Source organism: Ptychodera flava, chromosome 16 (assembly GCF_041260155.1).
Source record: "Ptychodera flava strain L36383 chromosome 16, AS_Pfla_20210202, whole genome shotgun sequence".
Lineage (NCBI taxonomy): Eukaryota > Metazoa > Hemichordata > Enteropneusta > Ptychoderidae > Ptychodera > Ptychodera flava.
The window spans coordinates 31,134,844-31,161,038 of record NC_091943.1 but is presented as its reverse complement, the minus strand read 5'-3'; the positions used below and the strand labels follow the sequence as shown (position 1 = coordinate 31,161,038).

At 40.6% G+C, this 26,195-nt stretch overlaps 1 protein-coding gene across 3 annotated transcripts in view; it reads right to left on the bottom strand.

Annotated features, from left to right (window-relative positions):
* Positions 1-3,105: 3,105 nt before the first annotated feature.
* The window catches only part of LOC139114563 (uncharacterized), a 485,747-nt gene continuing 462,657 nt past the window's right edge, over positions 3,106-26,195 (bottom strand). Inside the window, exons 2-20 of one of the 3 annotated variants that reach the window (XM_070676366.1) lie at positions 23,482-23,591; positions 22,907-22,979; positions 22,063-22,262; positions 21,664-21,806; positions 19,804-19,967; positions 18,734-18,879; positions 12,968-13,126; positions 11,531-11,709; positions 10,150-10,541; positions 9,701-9,882; positions 8,801-9,000; positions 8,287-8,404; positions 7,817-7,914; positions 7,075-7,228; positions 6,288-6,551; positions 5,206-5,351; positions 4,697-4,804; positions 4,275-4,412; positions 3,106-3,712 (exon numbers count right to left, since the gene is read on the bottom strand). In XM_070676366.1, coding sequence (XP_070532467.1) covers positions 3,626-3,712; positions 4,275-4,412; positions 4,697-4,804; positions 5,206-5,351; positions 6,288-6,551; positions 7,075-7,228; positions 7,817-7,914; positions 8,287-8,404; positions 8,801-9,000; positions 9,701-9,882; positions 10,150-10,541; positions 11,531-11,709; positions 12,968-13,126; positions 18,734-18,879; positions 19,804-19,967; positions 21,664-21,806; positions 22,063-22,262; positions 22,907-22,968 — 2,940 coding nt within the window. In that variant the 5' untranslated portion in view covers positions 22,969-22,979; positions 23,482-23,591 and the 3' untranslated portion in view covers positions 3,106-3,625. Of the gene's footprint in view, positions 3,713-4,274; positions 4,413-4,696; positions 4,805-5,205; positions 5,352-6,287; positions 6,552-7,074; positions 7,229-7,816; positions 7,915-8,286; positions 8,405-8,800; positions 9,001-9,700; positions 9,883-10,149; positions 10,542-11,530; positions 11,710-12,967; positions 13,127-18,733; positions 18,880-19,803; positions 19,968-21,663; positions 21,807-22,062; positions 22,263-22,906; positions 22,992-23,481; positions 23,669-26,195 lie in introns of those variants that run through there. The other 2 variants (XM_070676365.1, XM_070676367.1) reach the window with 2 other exon arrangements.

Here is a 26,195-nt window from a genome sequence, read left to right as displayed (position 1 = left end):
GACTGGGAATTTGTCGATAAATTTCACGATAAATATTACAAAATTATGTGTGAGGCTCAAAAACTGTTAAATTTAAAAACGAAACTTTCCTTTTCTTGAAGTTGAGTCTCCGTTCAAAAATGTCATTCAATAGAGAATGCAAAGCAGGTGCGTGTCGATGGAATTTGGCAAGGCCGCTTTTGTACAGGTGTGCAAGTTGACGGTTGAAATGAATGACCTCATGTCATGCTGCATGGCTGCAAAAGTAAACTTTAAAATGATTTCAAAGTCGGCAAATCAAACAAACTCAAAATTGTAGTCACCGCATAGAATGTTGTTGTGAAAAGAAGAATAAGGATAGGCGTTACTTAGTCAAAAACAAAATGCAACACCCGAGTCACTGTGAAGTCTTAGTCAAAAACGAAAAATAAAACCACAGACACAGTGAAGTCACATGCCATGGTGCACGCAGAAATTACACGTTGCAATGGTTGGCTTACCTGATAGTTTTGCTCACAATAAACGAAATCTTCTCCATTAAACTAAACAACATAACTTATCGCCGTAGCAAATCCCCCCCATTCCCCGTCAATGAGTTCCGCGAAAACTGCTCGCTGTATGAACGGCCGTACCGGGACCACTATCTTGACACGTTGCATATTCCTCCGAGGAGTCTGGAAATACTGTCCGGTCAAATGCAGTGCGGCAGGCTTTATAGTTCAGAAATACAGTCTGCGCATGCGTACTATGTCGGTAACTTTCGGATGTTGGCCGAACGATGGCCGATCATCGCCTTTGTTTTCGGCCGTGAGTGTACGTTTGTATGTATTGTTTGCGTATTGTTTACACTCACAGCCGCCATTTTCAAAGCGAGCAGTGTTCGGCGACGGCGAATGTGAAAACTTATCTATGTGTAGCGGTCGATCCACGCAATAAACGATGATGATTTGGGGAGATGTCAGACAAAGCTGGTAGGTGAGCATAACTATGCCATCAGATTGGTGCTCCATTGCCTCAATTCGGAGAAAAATTGGTACGCAAAATGAAGTCTCCTTATTTAGTTTTATAATAATAGGCTTTATAGGCTTATAGGACACAGTTCACTCATGCCCACATATTAACCCTGGTTACAAGTAAGGTATTGATGCCGGAAGGGAAAAGCAATAATCGGGGCAGTGGAGAGGCGGTCAGAAGCTAAAGGTATTAACCACAGTCGCCTGTTTTCTAAAATTCTGCTCAGGCATAAGCTTATGTACACGCGTCTATGGGGCACGAAGGCGCTGGGCGGAATTGTGATATTAACTCCCATAGACCGACATCGCGACAGTAAAGCGTGACTAGGCCTTATTCGAGAGACCTCATAGGATATTGCAATATTGTCAAGAAAACTTACAACAATCGAGTTTGTCACTATGGAACTTATGACTGACGTCTTGAGTGTGATGTAGGCCTACAGGGAATCAGTGACAGGGCGAGAGTACACGGTGAAATAATATTTGAAAGGAAACGACATCTATCTGTCACTCAAATTTTAAAACTTCGCACGAGATTTAGGCCCTAAAGGGATACAGTCGTCGGAACTTCGCTCAAAGGTCGTATGGAACCCATACGACTAATGTAAACACTGTATCCAAGGTACGATATGGTACTTGATGAAAGTTAACATGTCTGTCATAATCTACATAGTAAATTTAAATGTTGCAGCTATGATGATGAGGTACATCTAGATATCGTGCACGAAGTACATTGTTAACAAGAAACTCGCACTGTTTCTCTTGAAGAATATAATATTCCTGTGTGTTAAATATTCACAACACCTTTTCAAATATCAGTTATGCTTGAAGTCCATCTTCAACAAGTAGACACCCTAGGCATCCGTCATTATTTACGGCCGGGGGAGGTTCGGAGGAATTTCATCGGAAACTCTGAAATTTCGAGTACCCCCTGCCAACCCTGATGAATTTGAGTAACCCCCCACTCTCTAACACAGAAATTTTGACTGACCCCCCCCCCGACACGTCTGTAAAGCGACAGTCCTCTCGTCTGCGCATATGCAATTTCTTGTTGATAGTAACCGAAGCATTTCTGCAACAACATAGGTAGGCCTAGAAGCAAGTCAAAATAGCTGCAAAACTTAATACCTCCAATCTGACAATTTGTGATGTCTATCCTCTGCAATTTAATCCCCCCTCCCCGCTTCACGATCCAACGGGACCCGTACAACATTCGAGCTCGCGAAGTGCTATGGTCCTTTAGCATGAGGGGACATAAAGGTATGGTAGAGCTTAACAACATGAATAATTCCACAATCCCTCAGTACTCTAGCCTCTCTTTATGATGTTTTTTTCTGCATGAGCTGTCAAAGGTACTGGTACAACGATATCCAATTACGCAACTCTGAGGTCAGTAAACAGGACGGCCAGTTACCTTACGTGTTGGGACGGAATATTAGGCGACAATATTTGTACTCGCATCGGACAATTTCTTGCTGCATAAAGGACTGTTGAATGTCAAAGAAGTGTACACCTTCCAAACGTTATACATGCTGCGCAGAGTTAGGTTCTGTTGCCTTGTGCTCTTTAACGTTATGCAAAGTATGGCCAATACGAAGACTTGACTGTTATCATTCATTCTCCCACTCTTTTTGTTCTACGAAATAAATACATTCTCCTTATTCTTTTCCTTAAAGTGTGTTTTGAAGTACAACGTATTGTACTGGTATTGCTAAACGACGCACTGCTTACAATATGCTGACTAAAATCAACCGCACTACCATTCAACATACATGTACGTACAATGCTGTGTTGACGAGTTGAACACGATGCATTTTGACAAGATGTGGGGAATAGAATAAGACCTGTACTTTGCAAACAGAACAAGAGACATTGCAAAATACATCAAAAGTTGCTGGTGGGACTTCAGCTGTAATTTCGAATACATTAGAAGTCACTTTCTTTGAAAACGATCGGGCCACTCGCTGGTTTGGAAAGGATACCACAGACAAGGCGATGTCTTTGTGTTACGAATCACTTTTTAAGAGTTACAGACTCAAAAATCGCCGCGCGTAAACCTGATAGAGTTCTGGTAATAATGAGACGATTATATAATAACAGAGACAAAACATGACTGCTTTGCTAAAAATTTATTCTGAATACAAAAGCTAAGAACAAAAAACACAAAAACGTCGCTATCTAGTACAGTAACCGTGGTGTAACTCCACAAAACTGTAAAGATCTTCATAAAATCAGTGATGCAAATTTCAGGGTTTAAATGGTATTATTTTGTCTCTTTCTTCTTGATGACGTTCAAGATTAAAATATCATTACATTAAAAAATAAAGCTACTAAACAAATGGTATTTTTCTCAACCCAGTATATGTAATATATTGAGAAATGTGGCACTAGATTTAGCGAACGGCTACATAAATTCAGGAACAAATTCTCATGTCCTCGCTATAGTTTTTCACCTTACAGACATTTTGGATAGGTTTTGTACATTTTACCTGTGATTAGCAAATATGGGATACACATGGGAATACATGCATGTCACTACTAGTGTTATATCAACCACTCTATTAGTTCACAGAGTCATGATGCCACAAGAATTAGAATTGCTGTGCATTCTGTGACATGTGTGCCGTCATGTCTTATTCTCTGAGTACAGGGAGCCAGATTTCGTTGTACTTGTCTTCGATACGTCTCGGTGAGTTGTACGTAGCCATGAAAAGGACGTCCTGGAAGACAAACACGGCGTTTGCAGAATTAACATCGATCAAATGTACGAACTTCAATTGTGTGTGTGTGTGTGTGTGTGTGTGTGTGTGTGTGTGTGTGTGTGTGTGTGTGTGAGGCAGAGGTAATGAGTTCTTAAAGGTGTACGTCAAAGTCTGGAGGGTATTCTGTTTAAACGAGTGGTGTTACTGTAGATATGCCATTTCATGATAGGATAGGTACATTGTTCCTGATGATAATGTATGGTCATACAGTACGCTTATCTTGTATGGTAAACCGTAAACACAGCCCTAGAAACTGTTCCGGAGTAGATATGGATAAACACTCATAAACACTGCTTCGCCGGTCTTAATTTAAACATAGACCCTCGAAAAACGTTTTTCTTGAGGGTCTATGATTAAAATTTGGAGACCGATCCACATCACCCATGAGATTTATTTGCACACTTGCATTCCACGAAACACTTGAATGTACATAGCAGAGTAACAGTCAAGATCTAATCAAACTTTAATCATGTTGCAAGGACATCGACGGGATGGTTGCTTGATGTGCAAATTTACTTACTAGGGAGGTGCTGTCCACTTCATCGTCCTCAAGATATGACTGCAAAGTACGAACTTCACGGCTGATGACGTAATCAGAAACGTGACCACCGAATGCAGAGACGTAAAAGGAAGTCAGGGGCATTTCTTCAATGCTTACCTGTTGGAAGACACAAGAAGTTCATAGCTTTTAAGTACATAGGATGGTATAGAGACTGTATAAGTTATTGGAGTTTAATATCCCCATCTGAATCGCGTAATGAAGGAGAAATAGTATAGTTAAAAATCACTAGGAAGTGAAACTGGTTTTACTAGGTTCAAACTATCTTTTTTAGGGTTTGTGGTTAAAACCCCTCAAATGCTACTTTGCAGTTACAGCACTCCCCATCATTCAGCAACAGGCACGTCCCATGTATAATTACGAGTAACAGGTTGCCGACTTACCCGAGGATCAACTGGCTGTGGGGGTGAGTCTTGAAACTCTAGTGGCAGGTATGAACACACTTTGTAGTCTTTATCGCAAGATGCCACATTTAAGTCAGATATTTTCATCTGCAACAAAAAAGATAAAATATACAACCTGCAGATGCTAACGATGATAGCTGTATCATGAAACTTTTTTCTCATTTATTCAAACGAATTTTTTTATCACGTCGGAAATTCTGCTAAACCGCGGCTCGCCCGCCCTCAAGCGGTGAGTCCTTCGGTCCACACGATACATGTAAATAAGCCTTCTCTAGTTCCCCATTTCAAGTTTGTTTGCTTAGTGTTGACGGCCATTGACTGAGTGATGAACAGCAAAATTTTCAGTTAAAAGCTTGGGAAGTGCTTATGTCGTGCGTACACTATAAGATGAGGCAAGTACTTGTGTTACACAGGTGAATCTGTTGTCCTGAAAGAAGGCAGATATGACCCTGTTTGTTCACAACAGTAATCACATGTATTAAAGATACCTGGTAAACATCTGGGTGTCCCCTACTGAACTCAATGCCGTCTCGATTCCCTTCAGGAGTTGCGTAGCTAGATAACAAAATGTTCGTCTTTCTGAAGGCACTCCTGAAGTTACAAGCCGTGGCATCCACGCATGCCCACTTGGTACCTATTGAGACAGAGATAATTTAGAGATGGGACTAGACAACAAAGGCACATGTGTTGGTTGAGAAAGTCGCTAGTTCTGTTAATGAACGAGACGATATTTCCCGGTGATTGACCACGATACACCGCCACGGATGAATATATCTAGTAAATTCAGCGATCGTCAGGAATATTTTATGAACCCCCGAAAGACGGACTGCACAATCGCCTAGCATAAAATTTGTTCAAGTATAGGTGGAATGCGGGTCGAAACAGAAAGCGTTAAGCTTTCGTTCAAAATTTTTGCTCATAATCATGGGTCGCTGTGCAAAATTTAGGTTGCAAGGAATACATTACTCCATTTACCGACGTTTTATATTCCTGATGGCCACCTTGCCTGTATCAACAGTATAAGGAAATTCAAATTTCAATTTTCAAATTTCAATTTTCACTTACGCAATGATGACAAACAAGACATGAACACTGTAAAATTTAAGTCCGAATGTCTGTCCCTAATGAATATTCTACTTTAAAGGGTCGCTTGGTTTGGTGTTTTTCTGTGACATGATGGGAGCAACATCGTCATTCCTATACAGGAATTCGCCAATGCTATCAGATGGAGGCACTATGACCCGTACAAGGCCGGAGAGGCTAAAACATAAGTGAGTTTACCACATTAGAACAGCTCACCGGGTTGGTTGAGGGGCTGCCTAAATAGACGTTTACAGTGGCAGGGAGAAATATAAGAAGGGAAAGGCGAATCGGGTGAAAGAACCGCCAATTTAATATATGTTTAAGATTATGCGAATGTGAGTGGGTAGAAGAGAAAGATATAAGTGGATTGGGGTAGAATGATGGATAGATGGAGAGAGAGAGAGAGAGAGAGAGAGAGAGAGAGAGAGAGAGAGAGAGAGAGAGAGGGGACGAAGAGCGAGAAGGGGGCGGTGGAAAGAGTAATTACCGCATTGCTCTCCAACTTCTCCGACATCACAATAGTCCCATCTTGTCTCTGGGTCTGTGGTGTAACACCAGGGTTTGGGCTCTGCATCCGGGTTACGGCAGTAGTTGTGATCCCCTAGCCCAGCGAATGGAAAGTCCGTTGGCAATCGGTTGTGTTCATGGGGAGTCTGCTCGCTCCATTTCTGACAGGTCTTGCCCGATAGGGTTGTGGATACCGTACCACGGTAATCGACGCCATTTTCGTGACTGAAGCAGCTTTCCCTATCTGTCAAGAGACAGCGTCGCTGTTATTGCGTTTTTCTAAGGCTATTAATATCCTCTCAAAATCATCGATGAATTTTCAAGTAATGTTGATCGATCCTAGTGTGAATGTTAATCGAAACCTCGATAAGTAGGCTGTCGGTTTGAAGTTTATAACAGCCAGAGTTATATTTTGACAGATACCAGAAAATCTGTCGTCGTTTTCTCTATCTGCCCTTCAATTGTAAGCTAGGTCGAAGGCAGTCATAGAACAGCATGTTTCAATGTTATAAAAGAACTGACTTTTCCATGAGAATATAAAGTCGACAAAACGATGCCTGCACAAATAGCGCGAGCGACTGAATGAATCCCTTCAAATTTCAAAGAGAAGGGAACAGAGTACATTTATCATATTCCCAAATATCATATTCCACATTCCCAAATGCATTTTATCGACGGCGTACCCAAACATGTTCACAATAGTAGTTAGTATACAAAACTTCAGACCATCCTCGATAAACTCTTCTCATGGTGTGATGGTAGCCTACCTAGTCTGTAAGTTCTCTCTTCGTAGTGCAGATGTATTCTGTCAACATTGTTTGGCGGGCATAGGGCTGGATCATCAGAACACACTGGAGGCTTGTATTCCAAACCGTCAAACGCTGGGTCTGCAAACAGTCGCTTCTTTTTCAGCCTGTTTAACTGGGTAGAAAGATTTTATGGTTCATTAAAGGACAACTCGCCCTTGCTTAAAGAGGAAAGAATCATTATGGTGTATTAACTTAATGAGTACTTGAAGTATAACTTTAAATTTGCGAGGACTGTCTCGTTAGCCAATGAGCGCAATTTTTTGTATTTTATTCACACGTTGCAGCAAAGACCTCATGATGTGTGTGTTTCAGAGTCTGCGGTTGCAGTCTTCAAAATACACTTATGTCAAGATCTTGTTGCAACCCATCAGAGTTTACATATAATTCATCTCTGATGTATTGTATTGTATTGTATTGTATTGTATTGTATTGTATTGTATTGTATTGTATTGTATTGTATTCCATTGGTTTATTTCATCATATAAACCCACAAGTACAATTTCTTGTTCTGCCCAAAATGATGTCGACATGGCGAGTGTTCAATTTCTCCATACAAAGATGTAATGAATAGTTACAGTCGTTGTCCCTTTCGCTTCCTGACAGATTCGTTTCATTTAGGCTGTTAGTAGTCTTCGGTAGTACGTGTGACAAGGTCTCAGGGTTGAAATGGAAAAAAATTATAATGAAGTCCAGTACTTACTTGTCTGTCTACGTTGAAGAGATCGTCTTCAAAACAGAACTTTGCTGGTATCCAGACCTCGGAGTATGGTTGATGCGAGCTGAAGGGCCTGTCATATCCTGTTTTAAGTGCACAGATTGAATAAAAGTACATGAGATGAGAAAAGAAATACTGAACAAGCGCCACCATAAACAATTAACACACAACAGAAAATAGTAGTATGAAGTATATATATTTTTTCAAAACATCTCTATATTGTGAAACATCGGCTGTAGCCAAACACAGAAAGCTACATGGCTGATCGATCGTTTCCCGTTATTCAAACCCTGGGCCATAGCCTATATACAGTGAGTGGCATGGCGCTGGCAAAGATAAGTGACAAGAAAGTTGGATAAACAAAAAAGAATCAGTGAGAGAAATGGTCGGAGCTTGAGGCGTTTTTGTCAAGAAATATGGTCATAAATTCTACAAAATGACAGTGGGTGACCTACCTGCTACGTAATAAAACGTCGGCTCTACCGATTGGCATGTGTTGTCATCAACGAGTTCATCTTTCATTTCATCGGCTGTGTCTTCTATTTTATTGACTGTAGTCCATGAATCGAAACCCTGTTTGTTAAGAACATAGAAATGATAAAGTTTACAGTGTTACTTTTTAAGATATCATTGACATCACAGATTGGTGTCACATCACGAGTGTGCATCTCAAGAGGAGAGGTTTCTTCCATCACGTCGTTGGGGGCGTGGTCTATGCATCGGTTGCCTTTACCGTTGTGGCATGCTCATCCGCCTTGTTGTAACTTTTAAATGACAGATCGCAGTTTTGTTGAAGCTATAAATGATGTTACAAGTGAAAATGTTATGACGACGATATGGAATGAGGTTTCCGCAAGTTCATCAATAATATCCACTCTTTAAAAAGTATCATACCTCCCCAGAATTTCAATGGGGAGAACTCTACACACAAGTCGTGAGGATGGTTTTAATACCATATTGTCTGCGCACCTGTACGAAAACGTGCGGCATGAGAAGAGAGATGTAAAGGTCATCGTCCTCTGGCTCCGGAGTCTCGTCATGGAATTCCTCAGGAATGTAAAATGATACAGTGTATGTGTTGTTACACCCTCTGTCGCCCTTCTGTGACGCGTGTACGGTGATCAGAACCGGGGCTGTCATCGGGATCTCGGCCTCCATAGTGTTCATTCCTTCCAGTAGAAAATATCGAAATGATCAGTGAAACGCGCTTCATGTGAGACTTCAAAGCGTGTGAACTTGAACTTAGAGCATTGTGTACACCCTGTTCGGGGATGATTTGCTTCCGTGTGAGTTTATTACCTTCTTTCTCTCCGTCTCCAGTTGAATAAAAGCCTCGGTTGCAGCAGTTTTTCACATTATTTCCATGTTTTGTTTCGAATCATTGTCACATAATTGTACTAAATAATGAGAGATGAATTGTAATTACGTAAAATTAAGTAAGTACTAGTAAATTTAGATGTACGATTAATATATTGGAATGCATCTCAAAATACACATATGTAATTTCAACGTACAGCTTCGTATAGCTTTTGAAAATTATTTCATGCCATGTAAATATAATGTTAAAGGAATATGATAAAGTGGACGTTTGGTTTTCATTCACTGGTATTGTACGAAAGTTTGTTTTAGGAATGGTTTTTGTGAAAACAACAGGCTATTAGTTCTGCTACGCAATGATGAGGGCGCTCTTCAAATGATAGTTATAACTTTGAATTTACGTAATCAAGACGGCATATGGTGAACATATCAGCAAGAACGCAGCCGACAGTGCTAAGGTGTAACGTGGAGGCAGTGAGAAAAATATTTAACTCTGTGAAAGTGCATAAAATCTATGCCCCTTGGGCTCTTAACCAATGTCACAATATTTACCATTGAAATAATTGACGAGAGAGCGAGATGCTACCATTTGTGCCTCATTGACGTCACAAGCTTGCAAAGTTTTGCCGATCCATTTACTTTCTCTGTACTTTCTCTTTGCTACCTGGCCCTCTCGTTCGCTGGCGTCGAATTCTGGACAGATGATGTTTCTGTCGGTGCAGACTGGAAATGAGCTGAAAATGAAGAAAACGGAGAACAGAATGCCATCAAACTTTCAAAACATTAACGTGCATATCAAGACTTTTGAAAGGTGATCGTTTTAGAACGGAGACGTAATCCAAGAAAACGTACAGATAATTACAGCCACAAAGGTGAAAATAGAGCGAAACTCTCCATCTGGGCATAAAACCTAAACAAACAAACAAACAAACGAACAAACAAACAAACAAACAAACAAACAAACACAAGTAGAAACAGGAAAAGAAGAATGATCTCTTTACCTTGGCGGTGCAGGTCCCACATCAATCTCTTCGATAGTATCAACAGGAACAACGACTTTGCTCGACGTTGTGGCTTCATCTGGCACGGTTGCGGTGTCATCTGCAATTATGGCCTCAGTGGTTGGCAAACCTGTCGTTGGAGCTACCGTTTGATCATCATCCAGACCGTTCTCACATGCGATCATCCAAATCTCGTTCCTCCTGTTGAACAGTGTTGTGGGGGAGTCGTAACCAAGGGAGATGAATTGTTTCTTGGTGTAGCAGAGACCCAACGAATCAAGCTGTCTCTTGGCTTGCCTGTGTTTCAAGTCCATTATCAGCGGTGTCACCCAACCGCCGTACTCTTTGACATAGACGGTGATGTTCTGGACTCTGCGAATGGTCATACCGTCCTGCAGAAATTCAATCCTGGGATGTTCATATTGATAATTTATGCAAGAAATTGAGTATGCGCATTGGATTTTTACGTAAACTTCGTACTTATATTCCTTTTGATCAGCGTATAGTACTGTACTATGGTCTATTCCAGAGTATTCTTGATTATTGCTGTGTAGTTTGGGGGAACACAACAGTTAAGAATATTGATAAAGTGTTTATACTTCAGAAAAGAGCTCTACGTACGCTTTTTGAACTTCCGTTTGATTTCCCTTCAGTGGATTTATTTTCATTACTTAATGTCATGTCTGTCAGACAACGAATATTTTACTTCACCGCAATTGAAACATTTAAATGTTTGAAAGGGTATGGTCCACAGTATTTATCTGATTTGTTTACCGCTCAGAGTGATGTACATAGTCATCATACACGGTCTACTTCTCGCCAGGATTCTTATGTACCTAGATGCTTCTCAAAATATGGTCAACGTAGCTTTCAATACCGTGCTGCCAAACTGTGGAATGCTTTACCAATTGAAATCAAACAAACTACTGTTCTGTACACCTTTAAATCTGACTTGAAAGACTATGTGAAAATGAATGTTCCTCTGTAGATGTAATTATTGTAATTTTGCTTTAGCCCCGATGAAAATTACTGTACAAGTAACTCGGCCGTTCAATAAAAGTGTAAATAAATAAATAAATAAATAAATAAATAAATAAATAAATAAATAAATAAATGGCGCCAAACAACGCAAAGCTATGAATGCATGTATCTTGTATACTTAGAGCGATAAATTTTGTCATGGATAATGCCTTGACTTAATAACTGTTATAGACAATAAGCAGAATATACACAGACATTGTTCACGAGAAATCAATATGAGTCAATCCAAGGAGCTGGCTTACATGTGTTCGACCATTGAGCCACGGTAAGAGAAGTATGATTGGTTTAAAAAGTAAGCATATATATGAATCCACGTGATGTCGTCAGTGCGCATGCTTACCTCTGTTGGTTGAGGTGGATCGTCTTGGTATGCTTGTGGGATGTAGAATGACATAGTGAAACTACGTGCACAATTTGTCCCCTCTTCACTTTTATCCTTCTTTTTCTCTTCCTTATTGTCTTTGACTGTCATGGCAACTGGGGCTGTCATTGGTATTTTCACTTCCCTGTCATTCTCTCCTGATGAATGTTTTTAAAGTGATGGAGAAATATCATGAATTAATGTCGAATGCCGCTAAGTTGAATGACTGAATGGTGACAAAGACGTATGAGCTAAAATATGAATATTCAAGGTTATAAAGATACTGTTTTTATGGCGTCATTTTCATGTCAAAGTACACAGAAATAAAACCAAAATATGTTAATACAATATATAAAGGTGTTGTACTTTAAGCTGTCTGTCAGCGTTCTTGAGTTTGTCGGAAAGAAGCCGTTTGCCTAATGATTACACATTTCACGTGCTAGATATCCGAATATCTGTCATCATATTTCTGTTTCAGTTCATTTTTAAGCAGAGATTTAAGATGCATCATGTGACGCTTCATTTTCTTCACCCCGAGCGGAATTGCAGAAGAGATGCTGTTCCACGGTGCGGTGGTGAGCGAAAACTCTGCGAGTATCCCTCGTTGATCTACGAAAGGGACCGTTCAGGTTTTACGGCCTGGGGGGGGGGGGGCAGCAAAATCTTGTCGCCGGTATTCAAAAAAATATAGACCCCCCTGCATTTTTCGTGAAAAAAAGATGAAACCCCCCCCTTTGTCAGACGAAAAAAATTGATGACCCCCCCCCTGCTGAAAAATAACCAAAACCCATATGTCAAATTTACCCGCACGGTTTGGATTTGAACTCCGGTACGTGGCGCACTTTATTCATGTAGCAGAGATGCCAGTGCACAAACTTCTCAGCCACATCCATGCAAACGTCTGTTAATTAGGACGACTGTAAGGCAATTTTTAACTTCATTTCCATAGACAAATTATGTCCATGGACATTGTATGAAGTAAACTTTATTGGAGTGGTTCGCCAAAGGCAGCCATCCGGTTAAGAGGGTCATGGGCCATTACGTAAAGTCAACTTTATTGTAGTGGGCCACCAAAGGTGGCCCGCCGGTAAAGAGGGTCGATCATGGCCAATGCACGAAGTAAACCTAATTGGAATGGGCGGCGTCTGCCCGCCGGTAAAGAGGGTCGATCATGGCCAAGGCATAAAGTGAACTTTATTCTAGGTATTATGTTTTTGAAAATGTGGTGACCCCACCTTTCCTACCAGTGAAAAAGGGATGACCCCCCCTTCGCGGATTCCAAAATTACGATGACCCCCCCCTGAATTTTGCCGCCCCTGGCCGTAAAAACTGAACGGTCCCTAAGCGACCTCTTCGAAACTGAGGCCGGGCCTTGGAAACCTGGTCGGTGTGCAAGGTATGCTGGGAATAACTTACCGCTGATATATCTAAAGAGTGCCCAGAATCCTTCCGTAGCAGCCATCTCGAACCAACACGATTGAATCTCCTTGGTAACCACGAAAAAGTCGGGATAGCGACGTTTCTCGATGCCATTTTCATAGGATTCTACTAATTCATGGGCAGGACATTCGACTCCTGGAAAACAAAAATTTCGAGTAGACAAAATTTTCACATAAATCCAAAAAGGGTTTGTAATGGCGATAATAAAGTAAAATGCTGGTAAGACTTACAGTACAATAGCCTCGACTGCGCAGACACCGGTGAAAAGCTCTTACATCCTCTCATGAATACGGGAACAAGACTTGCTCATGCACAACAGGATTAGGTTTTTTTATTGTTTTCAATGGCCATAATGGAACATTCAGCAAATTCTGGCTTTTCTTGACATGCCCGTGTCGCTAGGATGTGGTTCGCGCCCTCTGGAGAGCCGGTCAGATATTTGAGCACTTCACCGCTAGGACATATTGCTGTGAAGAGGCTTGTTGTTTTGCCAATGGGAACTCACGCTATACCTCCATATCACTTAGGTATCATTGACGTTAGATTCGACCATCTTATCTACCCAACTACCTCATTGAAAGTAAAGACCAAGAGACCCCAAACTAGCAAATTCTCTCCAAGGATAAACAACATTGAAACCGCAAATTCCGGTACAGAGATACAGTCCAACTATTTTGCTCCTTTGAAAGCCAGTACGTGAAGCGTAGGGAGGGGCGAGAACTATCTCTGCTATTGTATTTTCCTCGGCACCTTAATGCGCATGAACTCAGGCTGAAGGCCAGTAAAAAACATACAGCCGGGTGGTGAAGGTGGTGGTGGCCGGGGCTCTACTTGTGAATGTTCACACACCATCTAGTCTCGTCCTCTTGAAATTGCACAGTTGAACAGAGATGGTAAACACTTGCAAAAGCAATTATGGAATAGTTTGATTTCAGAGGAAATTAAGTAAGAGTTATCTCTTGTTTCCGTCAACATCGCAATAGAAAATACTTCAGGGTGCTTTCAACTGAAAGAGACATTTCTGAAAAAAAAATGTAAACTGCATTGCAATTCTTAGTTTATTTTAGTCCTGACAAACTCAACTTTCCTGTAATTTCTTCCCGTAATTTCATTTTAATTTTCAGCTATTGTGTCAAAACGCAACTCTTGGGCTGACGGACTGCAATTTTATCATCAGCATTTTATGGGATCAGCATACAGACATCCGAAAACTTGTAGCGTGGAACCATAGCAAATGTATCATGGAGGTAGAAATCTACCTTGATGATTTGTATCGCGATCTCTACGTTTCGTGTTGTTGTTCATTTTAATGGTAGTCCCAACCACCGTGTTCCAACGTTCAGTGTTGCTGTTCATGCAGCTGATTTGCATCGCGGTCCCAACCTTCCGTGTCGTTGTGCATTTTAATCACGGTCCCATTTACGTTTTATGTTACTGTCGATTTGCATTGCGGTCCCGACGTTCCATGTTGTAGACCAGTGCATTTTAATGGCAGTCCCAACGTTCAGTGTTGCTGTTCATGCAGTTGATTTGCATCGCGGTCCCAACCTTCGGTGTTGTAGTACATTTTAATTGCGGTCCCATTTAAGTTCCATGTTGCTGTCAATTTGCATCGCGATCCAGAATCGTAATTTTCAGCGTTAAAACAAAGACAAGTGGATACAGGGTTGATGTGTTGATAATTTATTCTTGTGCATGCATCCATGATGCAACCGACAACGTCTTCCCGGTGAAGGAGGACACTGTACTGATCATGTAAGCGGAAACCCTAGAAGTTACCCCGTGGAAAGCTTACGGAGGTGTGAAATAGTTACTTCCCGTTATTAGATACGGTGTCGGGCAAACTTCGGAAAGCCGAAAAAAGTCGACTGGGTCGGAGAGGCTTGAGGGACACGCCCACATTGCATTTTTCTTTTGCCATATTTCATAATCACGCGCGCTAAACGAAAAAAGAAATGAATGTAACTGTTTTATAGACCATCAACTGTATTTCTGTGATTTTGCAACATGGGCATTTCACCAGACCTTTAAAGATTTACGGTCCTCACTGTGTATCATACAGATAGCCTCAGTTGGAACCAATTTTGAATGGTATGGCCATGAAGAGAACAAGAACTCCGTGTTCATTTTCTGGTGTTAAATGTGACGAAAAGAAAGAGCTTTCAAATCAAGGTGGAAGAGGGAAGTGACCGTCAATACAACGATGAAGCCCTCATGGCTGCTGAAACCTTACTTTTCGCAGCCCTTCCGATCCTTTTGCAGGGCTTTCATCGTTTTTAGGAAATAGTGAAAAACAACTCCCCGTTATTGTGGATATGTAAATGAGTAGGGGTTACGGCAAAACAAAACGAGGTTATCGGACTTTTCTTTATCTTTTAAAAATATCGGTTCCACACGATAACAAGGTTTCTTTCGGTTATCTGGCCGACAACACACATTTCCGCTTTGATAAGATAAACAAAAAGTTTGTTGACTTCTTTCTGGAAATCACATCATACTGCATACATCACGTGCAAGAAACTTTGCAGTCATGGAAACGAGGCAAGCCGAGACTGAATGCTGCAAAAGATCGACCCAGAGGTTTGGTGTATATAATTGGATAGCCTACAGCTCTTCGGTTTTACGAGAATTTACGAGAGGCTGTGCTAGCTACAATTAACGGGCACCTACAGGGCGCTGTCTACATGTCCATCCCCAGGGGTGGGTAGGTGTTTCGTTGTATCGCTAATAAAGATATATTCTACCAACCTTTGGTGTTTCGGTCTTAACTTAGCACTGCCCTTGACAATCTTGCGTATACGTTTTATCAACATGCTGCGTCTATTATCTGATGAGTTTGAGTGCCTAATTAGCCAAAGTAATCAAGGGTAAATTACTAATCTGTGGACGTTCTCACCAGATTATCACCGGATTAAATTTGACAAAGTCAACAACGAACGCACCAGCAAGGTATAACTGAAGAAAGGGCTGAAACTCTCAAAAGCCGTGTTCACAGAAATCTACTTTACAATAAACATTTCCTAATTTTTCGAACGTCAACAGTTTTCTGACATGTTTAAACGGGGACAGGCAAATTTATGCCTTCGTCGGTTGCTTCTTTGAGCTGTAGGACGCTAATCGAAGCGGTGGAGTCAGTGTCCCGATGTGGTCCGTCAGACCGGAAGCCGGAACTAGAAACCTTTGACCTTAGAAATGTTTAGTTTAAGCCCACATGATCGATAGAGGTAAACAAATTAGCCAACATGCTTTGGGATCGAGGGTCAAGCTCATCGGTGTTTATAAACACGGACATGACAATCTATGTATTTTTGACTACAGCCGGTCATCGTTTGGGGAAGAAACTCGCCGCTTGTTACATAAAAACTGACTAGTCGGCAAAAGTATTTTCATGCCTTATATATGCTTATTCGTTTCAAGACGAGATGAAAGCTGCGAAGACACATTGGAAGCATAGTAATACTCAACCAGGTTGATCTATACGTTGGGGAGATATTGATGTCACAGTCTTGTCGAACGAAAACGGGGATGTTTAGGCGATAGCAAAGACGATAAATCAGTCAGCTGAATAAAACGAATTTTTTTGGACACCATATCTTTTTATGTCAGTTTTGAACCCGCGTGAAACCCTGCGTAACAATGTAATAACTATATATAATCAAAACCTTTTGGACATATCTTTTTATGTCAACGTTTGGACACGCTTTAGAAATGCATGATATAGCATACTGTATATGTCTGACTGTCGGGGAAACACTACTTGCGCCGCTGTCGGACTCAGTTGCGCGATCACCGTGTCTTTCCCCGTCTTTCCCTCGCACATTCGCTTTACCAAAAATGTGTTTTTTGTATAAAAACCGCAGCTTTACAGTTAAGGATGTTAGACTTCGAAGTTTATGCAATCCATCATCATATGGCCACTGGCTCGCCTTTACATGTTATGTGGGACTTTGCTCGGAGTTCACTACAATTTGACGTAGGCTTCGTCGACTGATAGAATGGAATAACAGAGATGTGTACATCGGACACAAATGCGAATGCACTGTTTTTTGCGCCTCCGTCGGACTCAGTTGCTGTGTCTTTCCCTTGCACGTCAGCTTTCTCGAAAATGTGTTTTGTATAAAAACAACTTTACAGTGAAGGATGTGATCCCTCGAAGTTACTAATACACTTGTCGATTTGATATGCGAAGACACACTGACGACCAGTTATTTATTAGTCTCAACGTCAAACCTGGTGAAAATCATTCCGCGACACTAATCGATTATATGTCTTTTGGAGAACGTCCTAAGAACCTGACATGACCCTTGTTTGATGCGTTAGGTAGTTGAGTATAAGGATTGATAAAATAATGTATCAAAATATACACAGATTCACGCGACTGCACTATCATATTCTTGGCAGCTCAATGACGTTTATGGCCGAGAGGGCGGGAGTCTCAGACCCAAGGGAGCATAAGCATTATGCAGTACATTGCATGCTTTCCATGCAAAATCCGGCTTTGACTAATGTTCCCGTCCTGTTTCCGAGCATAACTTTCGAGCTGCGTAGCTAGTAATGTCATGGATGTTACATCCATGGTAATGTTAAGGTCAAGATATCCGAATCGTTCGTGTTCGAAATGCTTCTTGATTTACAGAGAGAACACTCGACCTTCTTGTTAGTGTTTTAACTTAGCTCATGGGGTCAATTGAAAAATTCAAAGCAAAATACCGCGGTGTATAAAATCTGCAGGCACGTAGTCACCAACCCACAAGACTGCTTGTACTGCAGAGCACACAATCGGTCGTATGTAAAACATGTCTTTTGTTATTTGAAAAAGAAGACTAATACAAAAGTGTACGTATTGCAAGAACGCAGTTGATAAACTGGACAAGTTGAAGGCGAGCTCGAACGTCGAGTTAATAAAGTCTTTTCCGTTCTTGTTCTCGACTAACACGGAATTTTTCAATATACCCGTGAAGTCTGATTCAGTTCGATGCGGTGTTAGGCACGTCGACCAACGTGGTTTTTGCCGGGCCAGCAGGAAGAGTATAAACACATCTCCGATACGTTACCAAGGTGTGTTCAACACATACCACGCATTCCTGGGAGGTCCTCCTTTCCGACCTGTTCGTTTACAAATGAATATTCAAGTTTGTTTTGCCTTCTGTTTGTTTCTGAATACATGAATATAAAGTGTCCACTAGTTTTACGGACCACCTCTGGACACGGCTTTTGAGAGTTTCAGCCCTTTCTTCAGTTATACCTTGCTGGTGCGTTCGTTGTTGACTTTGTCAAATTTAATCCGGTGATAATCTGGTGAGAGCGTCCACAGATTAGTAATTTACCCTTGATTACTTTGGCTAATTAGGCACTCAAACTCATCAGATAATAGACGCAGCATGTTGATAAACGTATACGCAAGATTGTCAAGGGCAGTGCTAAGTTAAGACCGAAACACCAAAGGTTGGTAGAATATATCTTTATTAGCGATACAACGAAACACCTACCCACCCCTGGGGACGGACATGTAGACAACGCCCTGTGGGGCACCTAGACGCGTGGGGCACCTGAGATTGTTTTTCCACGTGTGCCAAGGTATGCTGGGTAAAATGTAAGTATTATGATATTAGCAAGGGAAAAACGCACAACAAAATGAACAGCTGAGAATTATGTCATCGCCTCTACCAAAGGTACCACAAAATATGCAAATACTTTGTAAAAGAGGCGCGTCAGCCGTTTAAGGTCAGGTGCATTACTCACTTTTACACTGATCAATTCGCGGTTCCACTTTCGGTTTCTCGTCGACAGGTTTCTCCGTGGTTCCTGAGACACATGTGTACGAGTCGATCTTGTTGTTCGCCAAGACTAGCCATACTTCATTGTGACGATCTTCCAATACAGTTGGTCTGTATGAAGAGAGGAAAGGGGACTGACAATATTCAAACAAAAAACAACTATCAGCTAGCCTGGTCTAACATTACAGAAGCCAGACGACGTGTAGAATATACATTTCTGCATGATTGAGCTTTGTCATTCCGTTCCTGAATGGGTCAGAATGATACGTGGAATTCGCTGTGTGCATGTTCTGAAGGCTTCAACCAAAACTTTTGTTAAATACTGATAATTTGAGCTATTTTTTTAATAATTAGAATGTAAATGATACATTTCTGAAAAAGGAAAACCAAAAGAATTTCTATACTGACATAAAGCTCGTGCGATCTGCCCCTTCGATCACGTGGCAAACATTTGATTACCATCATAGCAGTAAGTGGGGGGGGGGGGGGTATTGCCATATGTCACCTAGGTTCTATAATTAATGCTCACAAAGCTAAGAGTGCTCTTAAATCTCCATTAACTGTGACTCCTGAAGTCTTTGCTAACAGCATTGTTCCGTTTGTGAAATACTGAAACAGTTTCTTGCACCACTCACTCCCAAATACAACGAAATGAATGCTGTTAAACTTTTTAACAGTCCCTGTAAGCTTTTACAGGCAATATTGAATTTCAGTCCGGACTAGAATTCACTCGCCATCAGTGGCACTGCATATCCTACACAGTGAGTTGTGTTGACCAGGCTACTACACAGTATTTCAACATATGCCGTGGAAAAGATGGAGCAAATATAATTTTTTTCAACAACAAAACACAGGAAAATTTTAGAGAAAATTACAGCCAATGTCCTCAATCCCTACTTCTCGCACCAGTGGTTGTTGACATGACTATTTATGTGATTTCTTTGAAAATGAGCAGTTTGTCAATTTGCACACAGATGAAGCTGCCCCTTTAATAGTCAACAACGTGTCTATAGACTGAGAAGTAGTAGGACATACCTGTTGTAAACGGCGGTGTAGTAGTAGCCGGTGGCGTACGGTTCTTTGTTCTCGGTCAGGATTTTGGCGAGATCTTGAGACTTTTGGTAAGGTATAGGCTCCGTCGCGAATCCATCGAAAACACTGACGAATGCGATGAATTCTTTGGTCTCCTTGATGGAAACCTGAGAGAGGTAAACAAATCATAGTCTGAAATTTGCAGAATATTGTCTGACTGCTGATACCTAAGGCTTTGGTGAGAAATCTGGATACAAGACTACGATTGTCTTATTTATTTATTTATTTATTTAATTTTGTGTGTTGTGTGTGTTTGTTTGTTTGTTTGTTTGTTTGTTTGTTTGTTTGTGTATTTAATATGCAAAGTAAGGCGGTCACCATCAATACGAAGTTGACTTTTTTATGCCCACAAGACAGTAATGAAGAAGCCACATCTTGAAACATATTTTTACAATTTCAGATCACTTTTCGAATAATCCAACGGGAAATTCTCACCTCGTGCTATATTCTGAATGATAAATAATTGCATTTTCTACAATCCGTCACCGTATACAGATTTCTAACGAGACGAGAATATTGATGCCAAAGTAGTTTACTCATGTGTCACTGCTTCAAAGATAACACACTACGTCACGTACTGCAGTGTGCGTGTTTTAGAAGAAGTCTGTTTCGTTTAAATTTAAGGTAATATGCGCCTCAAACTTAAACTTTCGCTCAAATTTTCCTCAAGAAAGCTTTCAACCGTTCACTATCAAAATCAAGAATAAATCGGGGGTAACCGTGCCAACTTTTGTACAAGAGCAACAAATTACCCAAGATTGACAGTCCGTGTGTTACTCTATGGGAAAAAAAATCAATTTTCAAAAAACTTAGACTGTGGAAGTTTTTCTTTCTCAAAGGGCTTCAAAATGAACCCACACAAGTGGTAGATCAGAAAAGAATTGAAAAGGTTTGAGAGTCCGAATATCTGCCCCCGAGGCGCATTCTACATTAAAGTTACAGAAATATCTATATCATTTGTACTGATAGCCCAGCGCAATGGCCAAAGTTTTCCTAGCGTTTACTCGTACTCATCCTCTACTGTGTAACGCCAGATCACAAAGCTCTGTATGCTGGGCGATATTGCTACCTAAGGAGACATGGCAATCAGCTTGGAATGTTTGCGTACAACATCGAACCAGCCGACCAATGTATATCGTGTCGCTTCTTAACAGACCAATCAGGCGAACTGATGATTTCGAACTGGCCAATCACATCGCATGAACGTAGAACATACGGATATGACATGCTCTTAGTGGAATCAGCATTTCACTTCCTTTGAAAAGAGCAGCGACATACGGCACTTTCAAATTTCCATAATCAGTAAATAGCACTTGAAGTGGTTTCCTGTCAACAACACAGTGACTAAAAACGATGATCAATGGCAAAGTTCGTTGGACTTTTATACAATGGTAGAAACAGTTTTCAATCAGTACACAAACAATCTAGAACATTTAATCGCGGATATGCAAGGAAACACGTCCTAGACTTGATCTAGGTTGCATTAGCATGTTTCACTGATTCAGTTTTTACCGAAAACAACAACAAAGAATGTAAACACTTGCAATATCTATTATTATTTGAATACGCGATATTTCTTGAAACTCTTTGCAGGTGTACAAAAGATCGGTTTGGAATCGGACTTTGATTCCAATCTGCATCATAACCTCACTTCGAAAAGCGGTGCACAATTTTGAATATTCGAAAGTTGTCATTTTGTCGAAGCATACCCTTCATGATAAACGTTTGTCATTCAAGATTTTTCTGTCCAGTGAAGTAAGCCAACAGCATACACAAAAGACACTACAATATGTAAGTATTTACCTTGCGGTCTGTGGGTTTTGGTACATTATCCCATAATTCCTTTGGGAGAAAGAACGACACAGTGTAGTCCTTCATTGCCCAGGTTGATTGACGTCTTGATATTTCTGTCATCAGTACTGGCGTTGTCATGGGAATTCTCACACCTGTTGGGATAGCATGCATTGTACGATAAAGCCGATAAAATGGCCAACCTGGTTTGCGATTTTAGTACTGGCAACAACGATATCTTGATCGAATTCACTGACGCGAATACTTTTTCGAAAAAGCAGTCAGGCTACAAAAACATTTTGATATGCAGATATTTATTTTTCATTTCAACACCCTCTCACAGAAGATCTAAAGTTCGACCCACCAAAATAGACCTTGCCGTGAACCATGAATGATCACGTGATATATTACCTTGGTCGTTGGCCCCTTGAATGTAGCTGCGCAACTTCCAGTAGCCCCTGGACGTGGCTTCTGTTAGGGTCAATCCCCTAACTTTGGTGGAAGCCCATGTGCCAGTAATGTAGCGTCTGACTTCATATTTGTCGTGCGCACAGAGAATCTCGAATTCTGGGCATTCGGCGCTACAGAACGAGGGCCTCACGTAGTCTTCGCTGAAACAGTTAAATGTGGAATTTTAAAATATGGAGATACCTCCATGCTTAAAATATGAGATAATAGAACAGGGTATACTGACTCGCAAGGTCAGCGATAAAGGCAATGTTTTGAGCCCTTTGGACAAGGAATACCGTGGACAAATTTAGCATAAACTATACGCATACGTCTATATAAGAATTGCAATGTATCCTTAATGATATATTTTATGACGTTTTGAAATGGCTCACAAATTAATTATATAAGTATTTGAAACTATTATCATTTTTAAGTTCGGCTTCTGCGAATTTTGCAAGGACTTGTGTAACTGCGCTTGTTTACTAAGTTCAAATTTATTTAATTAAAGTTTATCAACTTGTGCTTCAATCACTCCGATCGCGATCCGAGCGTGAGCTGCGACCTCGGTACTATTCTGTGATTGACCAATCAAGCTTGGTGTTACGAAATATTTCTTCGAACAGCTTGTTTACTCACTGTATCTCTGCGACAACATTTCAAAACAAAGACGCATTGGCAAGTTCGCAAACTTTGAACGGCTTTTGTCATACTTTAATCTGAAATAACAACACGGATTTTGAGCGTTTGGTTTTTTAAAGAACTAAAACAAATCTCATAATTTAGAAGATTGAAGTCTTTTGCTCACCTTAGGCCAGGCAGAGAGGCGACAAACCCAATGGAGGTCAGGAGAACTAAATGACGCAACATTCTCGGTAGATCTTTGGATAAACCTGGAAAAGGCAGACATAAAAAGATAGAAAGACATAAGCAGATTGTTAGATTGCTAGATTGATCGGTGGGGGAGAGACAGAGGCAAGGTACCTCAGTACGAAATGTATATCATCTTGTACATTACTGAACAAACGCGATAAATATTGAAAGAAGAGTATCCTCTTCTTACTAGTGAAGTACCACTGCAGGTAGTTCTGGTGTACTTGTAGTTAAAAACATACGAACGAAAATAAAGTCCTCCTGTACAATAATTCAACCCAACACATCTGTAGAATATTTTGAATCTCGCTGAGGCCACATTCACTTTTCATGGAAACATGCGTAATAAACTTGGATTATATTCGATCGATCAGGTGTACATGGCGTTCTGTCGATTTTTGTGCTGATATTGTGTTATGAAATTCCTTTGGATGCGGACATGTAACTTTTTACGTCGAAAATAAGAAATAATAGAATATTTATGGTGAAAACAACGTTTGGCATACATACCCAAAAGGAACCGAACCCTGTTTGTTTCGAGTGAATGTTGAAAAAACACTGGTCCGGATCTTCAAGGATGTCACAACACTAGTGCTGCACAGTAAAAATGCCGTGACCGCACACACACGAGATCTTGAAAGTTTGAGTATACCTTACACTCTGATCAACAACATATACCGTGATTTTGATACCACCTGGGATGGCAAATTTTCCTACGGCGTTCAATCCCTCCATGGCAGAGCTTGCCTGATTTGAATATTTATTTTGCGAATTCTCGATAACTTAAGTGGTCTCTGATACCAGCACTCACTCATTAACAAACAATGGCATATCAAAGCTCTGCCTGTACCGGGAGGGACACATGTACCGGAATGCCCCTGGTTAAGCGGCAATAATATCTCATAGCCAATTTGTCAGTGATTACAAAAATAGATTCAACCCACTAGATGGACATTCCGCCACAACTGCTGTACTATTAAAGTTTTGGTGTACTTCAAATGCACAGCTTGTCCCCTCCCCTCCAAGTTAGGATCACGGAGACCTCTACACTCAGACGCATTAATATATAATCCACTATTTGAACTTGAGTTTGCCAACTACAATAATCACTTGAGAGGTCGTTGTCCTTTAGGATTATAAACACGAGTAACAAATCTTAAATATCAAAGATCAACATTCTTAAATCTTGTTATTTGTCAACTTTACGAGCACTTCTGAATGATACCGTGTTAGTGTTCTGCAGGTAGATTTTGGAACGAACTGAATTCTTGATTAACCCAGCAAATCAGGTACTATATTTTAAGGGGTACAGTAATCAGAGTTTCACATTCACAGTCCATGCAATCGTATTTTTTGCACTTTCGAAACAGCCAGAGTCAATAATTAGCGCAAGATGTTCGTTCCCTTGCTATGGCTAAAGTTGATTAGCTGCAAATAATTGAAATAATCTTTTCCTTTTACAGATCGTCCAGCGGACCTTGGTTTTTATCTCACTTCTTTTTCGCGCTGATAGAAATAACGCCACCTACGGTTAGAACGGGGATTAGATATAATCCCACAACCTTGCTGTCAGCTATTTTTTTTCTGCTACCTAGCTCCACGATATTCGAAAGCGGAACTAGTTCTTAACTTTCATCAATTCAACAGCCCAATGGACGGTCCCAGTACGTGGTATTGGCTACAATAATCCCATCGTCATGCCCGAGCCAGTTCTGAAAAAAAACTAAGAGTAAAAAAAGACTGTTGAGAGCTAAAACCGAGGCACGATGAAAGGGCAAACCAAATATTTACATCACAGTACGGCGTTGGGAAATATACAAGATGTGAACAGTTACCTAATTTGTGAAATATTAACAAAGGCCACGCGGAAAACCTCATGAAAGCAACGGGAACTCTTTTGATGGATTGTTTAGCCTATTTTCTCACCTCATGAGTTATGTTATATTCAAATTTACGAGGCTCAGTTTAAACTGAAAAAATGTTATAAAGTTCCCATCTTTAACCGAATTGTTTTTTTAATTTTTGTATCATTTTTCAAGGCATTGCATTTTTCAACAGCGTCATATCAGTAGAGCTGGATGCGATACCTACTCCCGCCCGGATTTCGAGTATAACTCCCGTTGCGTCTCGTTCACCCTACTTGAACCTTTTCACGCACACTGATCACAAATGCAAGAAAAACTGACTTTAAATCACACGCTTGAAACATGTCTATACAAACGTCGTCGCTTTCTTAATTTTTTTCTGTCTACAATAATCATCTAGTCCTCTATTTCCTCTTCATAAATGTATTCATTTTCACGAAGTGCATTATGGGAGATTGCAAATCAGCTGGTAATAACTCATTATCATTGTAGGATGTTTATCGGTTAGAATCGTGCACTGTCGACTGTATTCGGTGTGTCAACAACTCTTTCAGCACATCCAAAATTAAAGTCGACCGGTACTGATAACTAACATTTCGAAAAATGTGCGTAGAACATGTCAACAACTCGCGACTTTGTGGCTTTAGATGAAACTAGAAAGTTTCCTGCTTCATGTGAAAGTAGATGAAGACAAAATGGTCTCATGTAATGAAATGTTTTACAAAATGGAAGTGAAAGTGCGCCTTGTGATTTTCAGGCGCGAATTGCTGTCATAAAGAGAACGCCGGACACGGCTTTGAATGAGACAGCTGTACGTCATCCAGAGACTCGTTCAGATACTTGGAAAAATAGAGAAAATTACACGTGTGAAAATAGAACCGTCTCCAAAGGTGCATGTATATTGTGCATACTGTCTTTGCATACAGCGCATACCACTACGTTGTTTTGAATTGCGAACTTCAGCGAACGATGTGCCAGATTGAGCCACTTTGATGATAATTACCGATATAGAGATAGGTAGACACACAGACACATATACATGCAAGCACAAGAAGAGGCAGCTAAACTCACAGTCAGCGATGAATCTTTTTCTACAAAATAAGCAGATAGTCTGCAGAAACGTCACCCCTTCAAATGATTAAATCTTGGATTCATCAATCAAGTTTACAACATGGTGTTTCTTACTTCTACCTGTGAAGATTACATGCTGTTTTAAACAATGAGCTTAGTATCCTAAAATGGTTATCTGTAATACGCAAATAAACCCTAGACTTGGTTCAAGTCTGTGATTTGTGAATGTTTTGGTGGGGTGAACGTGATGATTTGTGTTCTTTTTTATGTGACATGCGTGAGTGAACG